The sequence below is a fragment of the Penicillium concentricum genome (genome assembly GCF_028827145.1).
Source record: "Penicillium concentricum strain IBT 3081 chromosome Unknown utg000002l_segment0_segment0, whole genome shotgun sequence".
NCBI classification, from domain to species: Eukaryota; Fungi; Ascomycota; class Eurotiomycetes; order Eurotiales; family Aspergillaceae; genus Penicillium; species Penicillium concentricum.
In genome coordinates, this window is record NW_026622755.1 from 6,176,617 (window position 1) to 6,192,237 (window position 15,621).

Here is a 15,621-nt window from a genome sequence, read left to right on the forward strand (position 1 = left end):
CCGCTTTTATTTGGCGAGTAGTTAGAGTATATAAACAAGAATAAAAAAGAAAGCTGTAAAGTGGGAGGAACCAGGGTTTCCACGGATTTCTGGAAGGAATAATTATCTGAGACCAAGCCATCTTTATCAATGGCCCCAACATATTTCAAAAGTACCTGGGGTATGCCCAATCAACAGCAGTTCAACGTGAGTTAAAACACATCTAGCAGGGGTCTCACTATACGCGGCTCACAAGCGACCTGGGGTAGTGTCTTTGTAGATGACTATATTGTGACTTGAATATTATGTTGAGAAGATGGTGTTGCAAATTTCTAGGAATGTTCACATTTGTTCCATCCGTTCTTCCCAGGCAACGCCAGAATTCGCGTACCACTCATATATAGATTCTCATCATCGCAGATAACCCTACGCTTCTGGGTGACAGCGTATTGGGGCGCTAAACCAAGGCAAAACTAACCCGATACAGTATCTAATTCACAGGGCCGTTTACAAGACAAAATTCATCTCTATTCTCAATGCTACATTTGAAATGAATACTACGATGTCTCTTCCCTGATTTTATAGCTTAAAATATGAAAGAAAACCCTGAACCGTACAAATGAGCTTTCTATGTATATATAACCGGGGAAGTTCAATGTAAGCTGGGGAAAATGATGTATTGTACATAATCAAATGAAAAAAAAAAAAAAAAAAAACAGGATATATAAGTACAAGCTAAAATTACACAATCACTGTACATGGAGCATGCTGCTCAAGAGTCGTTGCTCGGTTCTTCCTTGTGCGTCCAGGGTCCCTTGTATCTGTTTCGCACATGGTCTCGTTCTTTTCCTGTCCGGCCAGCTTTCACATGGAGCCCAGAAATGGGCTTGAAGAGAGACTGGATTGGAGTATCCGACGTGTACTTCCGATTATCCTTGTCGAACAGTTTCCGCTCGGGAGTTGGCCTCTTGATGCCGATATCTTGTAATTTGCGCAAACGTCGCTTGTAAGCGTCGGCGCGCGGGATATTTCCTCCTTCAAGCTCATCAGCGATAACCTTTTTGTAATGCTCGGCTTTTTCCTTCCACTCTGTTGTCACAGTGTAATGATCGTGAAACGTGGTTTCCAGGTCAATTCGGTCTGCGCGAGGAAGGATCTCCACCAAAGAGCCCAAGTCTCCTAGTTGTTCACTGGAGACCAAGCCAGTCAGACTCGACTCGTTGCCGAAAGGCTCGAGGTTTTGTTTTTCCTCCAACCTGAGAGGCTCCTGACTCGCGTCATCAAAGCTGCGTTCTTTTGGTCTGTGGGGGCCAAGAACAGGGCCAAGAGCACCAGAGTGCGTGGAGAGCAGAAGGGCCGGGCGTGGGGAGATATCGGCTTCTACCGCTTTGCCGCGAAGGATTGTACCCTGATATTTGTCAGGCACGTATGGCATCGCGGCAAGGGCATCAACCGTCTTTGGTGCCATTTCGTAGAGATTCGCCAGCTCCTCATTCCCCTCGATAATACTTTTTTGCCGGAGCCGTTGCAGTGCGCTGGCTAGTTGCACCATGGTGGGGTAATTGGGGTGCATATAATCGGGCTCGATTTTACGCCAATGCTTTCGGGCCAATTTTCCCATCATCCTGCGGGGCTTGGTAGCACCCGAGCGACCTTCGAGATGGAGGAGTGTCACGGGGGCATTCATGGGTCTCACGCCGTATCCCTTGAGAAACCACGACCAACCAGGGAAATGTGCAATGAACTTCTCTTCGAACAGTCGAAATGCCTCCACATTGTCGAGATAATTATCAGATGTCGCAAGCATCTTAACATAAGTTGACCAGTTGATACCAGTCAATGCAAAGCCTGTTGCCTGAACTTCGGCCACAACTTGATGTATTCTCTCGAACATGCCTCGGCGCGCCAACGACTGCATGTAAAGCGAAAGTGGATAGTCCAGAATGAACCGTTGGGCATGAATTATTTTTGGCTTCTCTGTTTGGGTGGTGGGTATCGCAAGCATTGAGGGGAGAGGGGACTCGACTGGCGCAGGCGGGGTGGACATTGGCGACCGTTCAGAAAGGAAATTCTCAAGGTCAGAGGTACCGGCGTGTTTGCTTATACCTGCCATAATGCTGTTCCAGCACTCTTCCACTTTCTCGTACTTGTGGGTTTCTAGGTAGGCATTCATGATGGCTTTGATGAAGCCAATCGGTAAGGAGTCTAATTCATCGCCGTCCGATGATCCTGCAGTTCGTCTGACTTGCATGTAATGAGCGAAAGTTTGGAGTGCCTTTTCGGGGGCACCTTGGATGCCGTATGCCTCGACCAGCCGTTGATAGTGCGTGGCAGTGAAAGACTCAACAACAAATCCCTCTGACGTTGACTCGTTCACTGCCAATCCCTCTGACGGGGTAGATAATAAAGTGTTGGATAATCGAGTGCGGACTGGCGATGGATTGGCATTGAAATTTGCGATTGATTCAGAAAGTGTCTTTTCTGCGTTTTCCAAGACGATATCTTCAACGGGAGTTTGAAGATCTTTTGCGTTCTCCACGTCTCTCAGAATCTGCATTCTCAGGTTTAACAGGCTCCCCTCCATTCCGACTCGACCGAAGCGTGCTTGCATTTCGCGGGAGATTATGTGCACCATATCGCGGTTCCGTTGCTTCACATATCCAAGCAAGAGAATGGAATAATGGTACTCGGTGGGTTCAAAACCAGCATTGTACATCTTTTTGAGAGTAGTTCGCGCACGATCAACTTGCATGGCATACACATAAGCAAGCATAACAGCCGCATAAGTCATGTCGTCCGGTTTCAACCCTAGCTGTCCCATGCGGTCAAGGACGCGCCGGAAGGAAAACTTGGATACCCTGAATGCATATCGCATTAGAAGAAAATTCCACATTCGCAAGGGAGACCCTCCCACCGCTATATCCCAGCTGCTTTCGACAAGCTCCTGGGCATAACCCAATTTCCCATTTTTGCAATACGCCTGAACAGCCGCATCAATCATTGGCCTCGTGATTTGTACTCCACTCGTCTGGGCCTCTTTGAGCAATTGACGGATAGCTTCGACGTCGCCTCGCTTGGCAAAAATCCCCATCAGTGTGCCAAATGTGTACGAGTCGGGAGGTACACGGTTTTCTCGCATTTCCGAGAAGGTAGACATGGCACCTGATAAATCCCCAGCGGTAGCATACGCCAGGAGCAGTATATTCCAGCAAATGGTGTTTACCGGAATACCAAACTCAGTAGGAATTCGATCGAATTGCCGCCGTGTCTCGCCCACATCACCTAGCCGCGCGTGAACGGCAAGAAGGGGAGTCACCGATCTTGCGCTCTTCGGGTGGCCATGATCTGCCAGGAACCTATCAAACAGGCGTCGGACAGTTTGTACATCCCCAATCCTGGAAAAAGCACCCATTGCGTCATTGTATGAGGTGATGCATGGTCTTTTATCTTCATCAAAGCGCGCCTCTTCGTCCAAGAAGTACGGCATGCTGTCAGTCATCCCGAATTCCAACAAGCGTTGAGTGATAGCGCGAATCATCCTCGCGTCTACCTTTGCATCCGGTGAATCCAAACGCAATTGGCGATAAACAAGAAGGCACTTGACGAATTCCGACCGTTGTTTTGAAAATAGGAACACACTCGCCACACTGAGATAGTGTTTATTTTCCACAAGACCCAAAGAATGGTATCCTTGCAACAGTGGAAGCATAGTTGGGATGGGTGTGAGTTTGACCAAGTGTTCAGACTTGACAAATCGCTCAACCAGACGACGAAGAAAGTCCCTCCTTGCATCCAACTTTGCAGCAGTAACCCTCTTGAAATCGTCCGAGAAGGTCATCTTAAAAGCAAGGAGATGCCTGGAAAGGGAATTCCCAGGAAAGTGATGATGATCAATTCGATCCAGTAAAGAGGACAATAACGGTCGCTCGTTTTCAGGGATATCCAATAGGGACCTCCAGAGTGAGGCAATTTTGACCCACTGTCTGTTTTCCACCATGTGCATCAAGCATATCGAGATGATATTTTGGGCAAATGGCATGGAAATGGCTTGCTGGCATATTTTTTCCAAATGAAAAGGCTTTTGAGCGGGTAAGGAAAGAAGCTGTGATCTTATAATGTTCTTGAAGTCTATTTCGGTGCGATCTTCAGGCGGAATTTCGTTGAATAGTGTCCATGCTCGTTTTCGTTCCTTTTCTTTGGACGATTTACTGATATAAGCACAGAGTGCAGGATGGACTTTCGACGGGGATCCAGCGGCGACGTACAGCACCCAAGCTTTATCAAATTCGCTGCCATTCTTCTGAAGGAAAGCCTGGAGGGACGCGCTCGCTTTCCCGTCCTTATCGGGAGATTCCAGATGTTGAGGCTTCTGGGCCAGCTTGGATACACCTTCGTGGGTGGATAAAGCCGTTGATGCAGCTTGGCGAAGACTTGAAATGGAAACATAAGATCTTGAAAAGCCCAAGTGTGATCTCCTCTGAAATCCAGTCCTGTTTTGGGAGCGAGACAGACGCGAAGCTCCCAGAGCTTGAGCCTGCCGAGGGTATAAGAATTCGAACAATGGCGTTATCTCATCGCTTGACTCTCTGCTTTCGTGTTCGGTGCTAAGAACGGGGGACGATCGTTGACCTGACGCCTGCAAAAGCGCGATAAACCACTGAGGAGCATCTGCTCTAGCGCCATTGTGCTTCCAAAAATGACCAGACAGACAGCGTGGGTTTTGGATCATGCCATTGGAATCTCGAAGGAAACGTCGTCCCGCGTTCTCGAGAGATCCTGTTGCACGTTCGAGCATCACCCCCAAATCGTAATTTGAAGTCGTAAGATGCCCTTATTCTTTCTTGACATGTGTTGTATTCGGTTCAAAAGATCTGTCTAGATAATTCTTGTGTCAGAACCTTCGAGTATGACAAGCAATTGAGCAAGTTGTCCTTGGGTGGTGCCATTCATACCAAGGAAGGAAAACTGGACTTGTCGGCTTGTGGAACACAATATTGCTCACACACACAAGTCCCCAATGTGAATTGCCAATCAAGTCCAGGCACCTTGATTCAAACAAAAAGGCAATGGTAAATCCGAGGTCCCATGAGCTTGGAGAAAACAACGTAAAAGATTCCGATGTGCATGAAATTGCCGGGGTTTCACCGCCTTTACTGAACCCACCACCACTTCAACCGTGTCCCTTTCTCATCACGTAGACCCCAAATAAAGGAGCAAGAAAGAAAACTATCATGGAGGTAACTGAATTTATCTTCAAAGAGAGAGAGGAGGCTCTCCTTGTGGGAGACTACAATGCCTACCGGGCGCACACTACCAGAAAACTGCAGAAACTCCGCAAGAAGCTTGGTCAGGCCACTGTCAAAGGCCGCAAGTATACTGCCAAGCCAACTGTGACTGCTGAAAATGTTGGAAGCAATGTATCGTATGTTACATTTCCAGTAATTACTATTTTGACTGGCTTCTAACCTACCCTAGATATGTACACCTTTTGCTTCTTAGTTCCGAACGAGCTTGGGCGCAAGCAATGCACATGAAGTCCACACATTCCGCAGATCCTTCCGCAAAGGCCATCTCTGGCGCTGCTCGGCGTCACGTTATTTCTAGACTGAACAAGGCCACTGGGTATGCGCAGCATCTAGTCTCGCTGCTCCACGAGCAAGCGGTCTCTGGGGCGAGTGATGTGGATATCCTGGAGACTCGGGCTTATTTGGCAATGATCTCCGGCACTCTGTGGCTTGAAAAGCGGAGGTGGGAACAGTGTCTTCGAGACTACTCCCTTGCCAGAGTGGTTTATACGGCTTTGGGTCAAATGGTCAAGAGAGATGCTTTTCGGGACCTGCTCTCGGGAACTGTTGACCCAAGTCTCCGATACGCGGCTTATCAGATGAAGCTCCCCCGCTCCAAGCCTACCTCATCGCTGGCCATTGAATTCTTCCCATTGGATTCCGAGATTCGCGCCGAGGTTGAGAAGATCGACCCCTCTTGTCTTGCCGAAGAAGCAGCCGGTACTCGACGAACTGCAGAGGGAGAAGTGCAGGAATTGCCCCAGTCTGTCACCTGGAGATCGCGAACTGTCCCACTGGACGACGCCTCGATCTCTCAATCGTTGGCTGCTGCTTCCGCCGCGGAGGCTCGCCTCACTACTTGGCTGGCAGACGCAGGAAAGTCTGCCGCTCCCAAGGAGAAAGCCGCTGCATATGACAACGTGATTATTGCTAGTCAGGATGCTGTCGATGCTACGAAATCTGCCATTGATGACCTGGCTAGTGAGGGTGTTGATCCCAGTGATAAGAGAATGCAAGCACTCCAAATCACTCGAACTGCAGTTAATTACACTTTGGTTGGCTGGCGAGTCGGCCGTAACCGGGTGTTGTGTGGAGAACGGGACGGTTTATCATTTGAGGATCAACAATCCACGAGTGGAAAGGAAACTGCCAAGCACACCGCAGGAAATGGCAAGAAGTTGAACAAGCTCCGTGAGCGTGTCGTCCTGTATGATTCGACACTTCAGAGTTTGGAATTTATTCTCGAGCTTCCAGGTGTGGCAGCCGACTCAGCCTTTGTGCAGGATCTAGAGGCTAAGCGGCACTATTTCCGTGCTCTCAGGTATGGTTCTCACCACAATCCTCACTGATTCTCGCAACTAATCACTTTTTTTTAACTCTTTAGATGTCTTGCTTTAGGAAGATCCTATGGAGTGCTTTCGAAGTCAAAGGAGGCTCTTGCGCTATTTTCCCAAGCCCTAAACCTCGCCGCCTCCGCCTCTCCTCAGTCAGCAGCAGATACTGAAGGTGTCCCAAAGCTCGACGTCTCCCAGGTGCAATCAAGTACCTTGCAGTCAGCTTTGCGAGATTTGGTTGCCCGGTATCGTGGACTTGTCACTCTAGAGAAGGTGACTACTGAAGAAGCGTCACAATCGAGCCAGCGGCCAGTGGTGGAACGACTACAACAGTTCGCAGGATCCGGACTGGACCTCAATAATTTGGTGCCGTACCCACCTCAAATGCAGCCCATCCCCGTCAAGCCCTTGTTCCTTGATGTGGCATGGAACTACATTGATTATCCACGTGAAGGTCAGCAACAGGAGGCTCCGACTCAGCCACAGGCACAAGCCCAAGGTCCCGTGGAAGAAGAGACGAAAGGCCGTCGTGGATGGTTTGGCTTTGGTGGTCGTTGAACCCTTACATAGATGTGCTACGAATACCCATTTTCTACAAAAGTACGACATTGTAAGCATAAGTACAACCCTTACTTTGACGACCAATCAGCGACAATCAATATATCTCGGGAATTCCCTAGCCGGGTCACGTCGTGCTGAGTAATTGTCCTCTTTAAGATCTACTCCGTACTCCATATGGAGTAGAAGGCTTTACAATGTTATATTTTTTTTGATATGTGTGTTCGGAGTAGATAAAATAAAGCCAATAATTAAGTCCACTTGAAGAGATTACAAAAAAAAAATTCCCCCTATTATACGAATTACTTAAAAAAGTGATTTCAAATGTCCAAAATAAAAACAAAATAAATCAACCTAACAGAATCTATTAAATATGAATTACGCAAATAAATTTATGCATTGATATTGAGATAATGCTGGGCATCCCGCGGGCCTTCGTGTAATTGGCGTTCCCGCCCCTGAGCCCCAGTCAATTCTTTCTCCCTCTCCCCACTCGCTTTTTTCCCTTGATCTCCTTATTCACTTTCTCTTTCAATTCTGTGAATTTGGAACTTTGACCTGGACTCCCAACATGGTCAATATGGCCAATCTCACTGGGAGCTTCGTCTCGCCATCGGCGGATGCGACGGTCTCGCCTCAACTTTTCGCGCCGGCCGGTCTCGTTGCCACCATATTGGATGGCTTCACTATCTGGAAGGGCCTGCTGACTTTCTTGGTCGCTGCTGTCATCTATGATCAGTGTGAGTACCAATGCGATATGTGTGACATTGGAAATCGCGTCTTGAAACTAATTCAGACCCCCTATTTACAGTCAAGTACCACTACCTTAAGGGCGCCATTGTTGGCCCTATGTACAAGATCCCCTTCATGGGCCCATTCCTTCAATCAGTCAACCCCAAATTCACCGAATACAAGGCCAAATGGGACAGCGGTGACCTCAGCTGTGTTTCTGTCTTCCACAAGTGAGGAGCTTCCAGATGTACTCAATTCCTTAGGGTCTGTTCTCTAACCCTATTCTATAAAGGTTCGTCGTGATTGCATCGACTCGTGATATGTCCCGGAAGATCTTCAACTCGCCCGCTTATGTCAAGCCCTGTGTCGTGGATGCCGCGCACAAGCTTCTCGGCAAGACCAACTGGGTCTTCTTGGATGGCAAGGCCCACGTGGATTACCGTAAGGGTCTGAACGGATTGTTCACTCGCCAGGCCCTGGCCATGTACCTCCCCCGCGCCGAGGAGGTGTTCAACTCCTACAACCAGCACTTCCTCAAGAAGTCTGCCGCCACCAACTTCACCCCGACCCCCTGGATGTCCGAGTTCCGCGAGCTTATGTGTGCTCTGTCTTGCCGTACCTTCGTCGGTTACTATATCACTGATGAGGGTGTCCAGAAAATTGCCGATGACTACTACCTGATTACTGCTGCCCTCGAGCTGGTTAACTTCCCTATCATTCTTCCCTACACCAAGACCTGGTACGGCAAGAAGGCCGCCGATATGGTGCTTGTGGAGTTTACCAAGTGTGCTGCTAAGTCCAAGGCCCGCATGGCTGCCGGTGGCGAGATCTCTTGTATCATGGACGCCTGGGTTAAGGCCCAGCTGGATTCCGCCGCGTACCGCGAGAAGATTGCCAAGGGAATCCAGGTTGATGCTTCCGAGAAGCCTAGCCAGGTTCTCCGTGAATTCTCCGACTTTGAAATTGCCCAGACTATCTTCACCTTCCTGTTCGCTTCCCAGGATGCCACCAGTGCTGCCTCCACCTGGTTGTTCCAGCTGATGGCTGACCGCCCCGAGATCCTGGACAAGGTCCGTGAGGAGAACCTCAACATTCGTAACGGTGATCGCACTCTCCCCGCCACAATGGATATGCTCGACAAAATGCCCTACACCCGCGCCGTTGTCAAGGAGACCCTGCGCTACCGTCCCCCTGTCATCATGGTTCCCTACCTGGTCAAGAAGGACTTCCCTATCAGCGAGACTGTCACCGTCGCCAAGGGCTCGATGATCATTCCCTCCGTGTGGCCCGCATGCCACGACGAGGAGGCTTACCCCAATGCCGACTCGTTCGATCCAGACCGCTGGATCACCGGTACCGCTGAGCAGCAGACCAAGAACTGGCTGGTCTTCGGCACAGGTCCCCACTACTGCCTGGGTCAAACCTATGCTCAGCTTTCCCTGATGTCCATGATTGGAAAGGCCAGTATGGTGATGGACTGGGAGCACACCCCTACTCCCGAGTCAGAGGACATCAAGGTGTTTGCCACTATTTTCCCCAAGGTATGTTCAAGCTCATTTTCTGTTACAATGATCAATTTACTAATATATATATCAGGATGACTGCCTTCTTACATTCCGCCCCCCGCGCTTAAATTTTCCCTTTCTTGTACAAAACAACAAAGCGAAGCTGGAACCCAGCCCCATCTTCTGGACAGAGGGCTTGGTTACCTTGACATGATGTCTTCCTGTCCTGGAGATAGGGTGGTCCACTGAACCTTTCTTTCTCATTCGATTTTGATGCATGATGAACGCTCAATACAGGAAAAGTCTTTAGCATATGTTTCTCTTGGAGAGACCTTTCATACCCTTGCGCAAAGAAGCCCCCATTGCGATTATGATTACCTCTTGCCCGTGAGGGGTCGTGGGGGGTTTCTTGTTTCTTTTCTTCCGAGTGACTACTCCTAGAGCCATGCATATTAGAACAATATTAATTCTCTCTTTCTGCTTATATTTACGACATGTCATATAACTGTTTCTCTTGAATTAACTAAACATATATCTTCTCATGTGTCACAAAATATTTGCTAAAACACTTTATCCTTTGTCTCTTTACTTTTGTCTTTTATTCTTGTTTTTACCAGTTCAACTGGTTTAGATGAACAACTTCAACACAATCACGATACCTGATAGTTAAGGCCTTCTAGAGATGACTTGGCTTTGTTTTCCATAGTTATATGATTCTAGTGCAATTCTCAGTCACAAGGTCTCCTCTACTTGATGTACACTCCCAATATATATATTTGTGCTATCTCTACAAGATCTATAGAAGTCAATAGAAATATTTATTAGCTCCCAATCAACACTCTCTAGCTATAACCCAACCAACTGAGTCATTCCTACCAATCAAATTCCCCAACATTTCCCAGCAAAGCTCGTATATAACCTCAAAGACTGCTCATAGTAATGAAAAAACCCCTAAACCAGTAAGCGGTCACACAGGGCAGATACTGACATCACCGTTCCTCGTTCCGAGGTTACGTCCGGAGACGTAATAACTCCCAACTCACCTCCGCGGACAATCAAATCGAAACAATGGCTCCCACATTATCATCCAAGATCCAGCGATCTGCTATCGTGCTGTCCTCCACCGCAGTCAGAATCCCGACACGCATTGCGGTATCACCAGCTGCGGCCTTGCACCGAGCTATCTCCACACGGACAAGAGGACTGGTTACTTCCCAGAACCGTCATCTAGTACCATCATGCAGTCTCCAAACCAAGTCATTCCAAAACAAGAGTCCGCGCCAAGTGCAGACGCGCTGGAACAGCGATGAGGCTAGCCCAGTCAAACTCCAGGAATGGGGATTCGAAGATGTATGTACCGAACCCTCCATTAGTTATTTGAACCGAATATTATACCCCAATAGAACACAACCATAAAACCATTGCCATTAAAAAACCTCTAACAAAAACCAACAGATCAACGCCGCCCTCCCAACCTCAACCCCCAACTCCCCAACCCACAAGCCCATAATCCTCATCGACGTGCGCGAGCCCGCCGAACTCCAAGGAACGGGTATAATCCCATCAGCAGTGTCCATCCCGCTAGCATCACAGCCCGATGCATTGTACCTCACGCCAGACGAGTTCGAGACCCGGTTCGGGTTCGCTAAGCCTGATCCTACAGAGAGCGAGGGCGAGCCTGCGCAGATGGTCTTCTATTGCAAGGCTGGAGTGCGGGCTAAGACGGCGGCGCAGATGGCTGTGCAGGCTGGATATGACCCTGCTAATATTGGGGTTTATGCGGGTAGTTGGTTGGATTGGGAGAGGAATGGGGGGAAGGTTGAGAAATGGGAGGGTGATGACTTTTGAGTTTGGATGTTGAAGAAGTGCTCGTTTGATGAGCGCTTGATAGTTGTTTCCGGGGACGAGGTGCGGGATAAAAAAGGACTGTACATACTACATAAGGCCGGAGAGGATATTGAAGGGTAGATCACCTGCTCTATTCTGATATTCCGAAGCAAGGTTCGACTTGGCCTGTGTACTAAAAAGACTTGATCTTTCTCGTTTCAAACCACTCAAATTGCTTTCGTGCATTAAAGACAGAAAAAAATGAATTATGTAGTTAACATGTCTATTCACTTGCAAACACTTGAATAGTATAAAATCAATTCACTATAACAGAAACAAAAGATCTGGTATGGGCCAGGCCTTGCTTTTCCTATATCATGTACAGGCGACTTCTCTCGCTGTTCATCCATCAAGTCATGGTCATTCATTGTATGTTCAAATCGTAATCAAAATAGCATAACTTTTCCGTATTTCGATAGCAATTGTCATAGCTTAGTAGATTTTGATTTCCTCAAAACTGGCTATGATGGAACCGAAGGCCATGAGGGCCGACGGAGAACAAAGCTCGCCACTCACTGGCATTTGATCGTCAAGTTCGCTCGAGAATAGGTATCGCAAGTCTGGAATGGGTCCGGTGCTGAGACTTGATCTACAGACATCGCACACCGGAAGGAAGTCCTAAGACTGAATTCAAGGAATGTCGAAGATGGGCTTGAGCTTCTTGACCAGAGCCCATTCCTCCATAGAGACCTCGGCCCGGTAGAACTCCTTGAGGGTGTCGATACTCTTACGCGAGATGTGTGAGAGCAGCTGGTCCTTCTCTTCGAGGTGACGACCATACATGGGCTGGTTGGGGCCCTCGATCTTAACAGCAACGGAGGGCTGACCTCTCTTGCAGACCGGAACGGCCTTGTGATCGCGCTCGATGGATGTGCTGTGAAAACGGCTGTGTTAGAAAACAGAAAAAAAAAAAAAAAGATGAAAGGGAAGTCAAACTTACACTCTACCAATATCGACAATCTCCCTCACACCAGCGGCATTGGTCCTGACCGCAGCCAGAGGAGTGTGGAGACGCAGGCTTCCTTCAATGACATCAACACCGATGACAATGGGGTCGGTCTTGTTGAAGACAGCAACGGGCTTGATGACACAGGGGAAGATAGCAAGGAGCTTAGCCTCCTCCTTGCGCTGTTCTGTGATCTGAGCCATGTGCTCAGTGAAGCTATCGAATAAGTGGTAAATGATGTCGGCGGTGAAGACCTTGACACCAATTTCGTTGGCATAGGCCATTGCATCCTTATCGACCTTGACATCGAAGCACAGCATGACAGCATATTCCTTATTCTTCTCAAGCATGGTGCCGGCCATCATGACATCACGCTTGTAAACGGGACCAATGGAGATATTGGCAACAGGAATCTTGGAGACCTTAAGGAACTCCAGAAGAGCCTCAAGCGAGCCCAGGGTGGAAGCCTGGACAGTGACACCACGCTGATCAGTTGAGACACGGCTCAGCAGATTCTCCAGATCGCTCATGACCTCCTCCTCAAGATCCTCCTCATCATCGTCAGGGCCGACGACCATCATGCGAGAACCAGCAATAGCGTGCTCCAAGTCGTTGGCAGCAATCTTCACACCAAGGGCAGCCTTAACTTCCTTGTTGTGAACGTACTGGGACTTCAGACGCAGCTCCTTGAGCGGTGCTGGTGTCAGAAGAGCACGGATATTGGTAGTAATAGGACCGTTAAGACCGCACATAACGATGCGATCACCCTCGCGAAGGATACCGTTGGACAGAATAACGTCAATGGTGGTGCCGAGACCCTCAATGACCTTGACCTCCAGAACTGTACACTCGACCTCGGACAGGTACATCAAGGAGTTGGTCATACGCTCTTGACTCAGGCTGGTCAGGAGCTTCAGCATGTCAGGAACACCCTCTCCAGTGTGGGCGGAGGTGGGAACGAGAGAGACGTTGCGAGACAGAGACTTGTTCTCGAAGAACAGCTCGGAGTTGAAACCCTGCTCGGCGAAAGCAAGCTTGGTGGCCTCAAGACGAGTGCGGAATTCATTCTGAACACCCTTGTTCTGCATAGCCAAACTATCCTCGAAGCCATTGTTGTCAATCTTCTTCCAGCCGTAGAGACGATCAATCTTGTTCAATGCGACAATGAAAGGAGTCTTGCGGTCACGCAGCAAACGCATAGACTCGAGGGTCTGGGGCTCGAGACCGTGCATAATATCAACAACGAGGATAGCAATGTTGCAAAGGGAGGAACCTCTTGATCGCAAGTTGGAGAAGGACTCGTGACCGGGGGTATCGATGATCAACAGACCGGGGACCTTGAACTCGAACTTGCCGTCCTTGTTCACAACCTGGGTCTTTGTGCGCAGAGCATCGACTGGGAAGTAAGTGGCACCGATCTGCTGGGTAATACCACCGGCTTCGCCCTCCTGCACGTTGGTCTGTCGGATCTTGTCAAGCAGCTTGGTCTTACCAGTATCGACGTGACCAAGAATACAGCAAATAGGGGACCGGAGATCATCCTTTGAACGAGCAGCCAAAGCCTCCTCGTGCTTGACCTTCCTCCGCTCCGCAGCCTCGGCCTTTCTCGCCTGAATGGCCCTTTGGTTGGCAGACTGCTCTTCGTCAGATGAATCTTCATCAGATGATTCGTCGGAGCTGGATTCTTCTTCCTTCTCGTCCTTTTGGGCGGGTGCTTCCTCAGCGGGCTTCTCTTCCTCATCCGATTCAGCATCCCAGCTGTCCTTGACTTCCTCATCAGCAGCCTGCTCCCAGTCTTCGATGGCCTCGTCCTCTTCCGCAGGAGCAGCAGCAGCAGCGGCGGCGGCGGCGGCCTCAGCCTTGGCTTTCTCCTCGGCCTGCTTCTTACGATCTTCAGCCTCGCGCTGAGCCTGGGCTCGAGCGGCGGCAGCCTCAAGGTCCTCCTCCTGCTTCTTGCCAGCTCTCTTCTTCTTGTTCTCATATACCGGGCGCGCCTTCTTGTCGGCACCCTCCTCCAAGCCAGCAACCTTGCCACCGGCGGCAATCATCTGCTGCATGCGCAATTCATTGCGCTCCTTGGCCTCTCGTTGAGCCTTGGTAAGCAACTTGCCTTCCTTGCGTAGCTGCTCCTTCTTTTCGCGCTCCTTCTCCTTCCTGCGCTCACGAGCCTCTGCACGCTTCTTCTCTTCTTCTTCATCAAGCTGCTGCTGCTTGGCGGCGGCAGCCCGTTCTTCCTCTGCAATGCGCTCCTCCTCCTCGCGTTGCTGTCGAAGAAGCTCCTGTTGCCTCTGAAGAGCTGCTAGGTGGGGAGGAAGCTTCTTCTTCTTGCCACCAGTCTCTGCGGGTGCAGCGGCGGCGGCGGCTGCATCTTTCTTGGCCTCAGCGTCGGCAGTCTTTTTGGCCTCGGCCTTCTCTTGAGCAGGGGTGAGCTTCTTCTTCGTGGCAGCCTACATAGACGAGAAAAAGACATGTTAGTAAATGACTTCGAGACATGGCAGGGATTTCCAGCATGAAGAAGAATGTATAAACCTACCTGCTCCTTCTTGCGCTGCTTCTCCTTCTCCTTCTTCTCACGCTCCTTCTCCTTTTTGCTCTTTACTCGGAACTCGCCCTCGGGCTCTTCCGCCGCAGGCTTAACCACCTCCTTGATGGGCTTGGTCTTCTTTCCAGCGAAAACATCGTCATCATCGAAGTTACCCTCCTCGGGTTGCTTGCTAGCCAAATCGTCGGCAGGCTTGGCCTCGGCACCCTCGGCGTCCTCACCCTCGACGAAATCATTGGTCTTGCCCTTCTTAGCCTTCTTGGCCTTATTTTTTCTCAAAGCAGCCATAAGACCACCGACCGGCGCAGCCTCCTCGTTGGCATCTTCTTGGGGTTGCTCGACGGGAGCCTCGGTGGGAGCAGACTCGCCGAGATCGGCTTCCCAGTCCTCCTCCTGTCTCTTGTTGCCCTTCTTCTTTGGCGCCATTGTGATAAATTTCCCTTGGGGGTTTGGTGATGATCCGATTGGAGTGGTGACCGGAGAAATGTAGTGGGCGCACAAACGGAGCTAACCGGTTATTTGCGAGGTGTAGTAATACGCACACGTATTAAAAAGGGAGAGGATGACAGAAGTCAAAAAAGGACAATCCCCAGAATGAAAGGCGAGAGATAGAGCTCTCTGTAAGGTGGGCCTAGGGAGGGGTGTGGGAAAGGAAAAGAATTTCGGGAAGATTCATGGACGGTGGGGAACAATGGGCTCTAAATCGCCACGACCGAACAGCTGAACTTCCTATATCAATGTTTTTTTCCCCTTTCTTCTAGGATATCTTATATTACAAATCTACCAATCTACCAGAAAACGAACTTGAAACATTACTACTAACATTTTAATCTGAGCTATCCATGGCATAGAT

At 49.4% G+C, this 15,621-nt stretch overlaps 5 protein-coding genes across 5 annotated transcripts; 3 read left to right on the forward strand and 2 right to left on the reverse strand.

Annotated features, from left to right (window-relative positions):
* Nucleotides 1-751: 751 nt before the first annotated feature.
* N7517_006042 (putative translation regulator (Cya5)) lies at nt 752-4,774 on the reverse strand (the record flags this gene model as incomplete). Its single annotated transcript, XM_056723772.1, has 1 exon — nt 752-4,774. The coding sequence occupies one exon, from the start codon at nt 4,772-4,774 to the stop codon at nt 752-754; it is 4,023 nt and encodes a 1,340-aa protein (XP_056580022.1).
* Nucleotides 4,775-5,210: 436 nt separating this feature from the next.
* N7517_006043 (signal recognition particle subunit SRP68) lies at nt 5,211-7,156 on the forward strand (the record flags this gene model as incomplete). The annotated part of the gene is made up of 3 exons (XM_056723773.1): nt 5,211-5,401; nt 5,455-6,585; nt 6,649-7,156. 3 exons carry the CDS (start codon nt 5,211-5,213, stop codon nt 7,154-7,156), a joined length of 1,830 nt encoding a protein of 609 aa, XP_056580023.1.
* Nucleotides 7,157-7,727: 571 nt separating this feature from the next.
* Nucleotides 7,728-9,607, forward strand: erg5 (C-22 sterol desaturase erg5; the record flags this gene model as incomplete). The annotated part of the gene is made up of 4 exons (XM_056723774.1): nt 7,728-7,896; nt 7,968-8,118; nt 8,181-9,429; nt 9,485-9,607. The coding sequence occupies 4 exons, from the start codon at nt 7,728-7,730 to the stop codon at nt 9,605-9,607; spliced, it is 1,692 nt and encodes a 563-aa protein (XP_056580024.1).
* An 854-nt stretch (nt 9,608-10,461) lies between these two features.
* N7517_006045 (rhodanese-like domain-containing protein) lies at nt 10,462-11,241 on the forward strand (the record flags this gene model as incomplete). Its single annotated transcript, XM_056723775.1, has 2 exons — nt 10,462-10,743; nt 10,849-11,241. 2 exons carry the CDS (start codon nt 10,462-10,464, stop codon nt 11,239-11,241), a joined length of 675 nt encoding a protein of 224 aa, XP_056580025.1.
* Nucleotides 11,242-11,910: 669 nt separating this feature from the next.
* Nucleotides 11,911-15,194, reverse strand: N7517_006046 (putative mitochondrial translation initiation factor IF-2; the record flags this gene model as incomplete). The annotated part of the gene is made up of 3 exons (XM_056723776.1): nt 11,911-12,154; nt 12,221-14,673; nt 14,760-15,194. The coding sequence occupies 3 exons, from the start codon at nt 15,192-15,194 to the stop codon at nt 11,911-11,913; spliced, it is 3,132 nt and encodes a 1,043-aa protein (XP_056580026.1).
* Between the last annotated feature and the right edge of the window lie 427 nt (nt 15,195-15,621).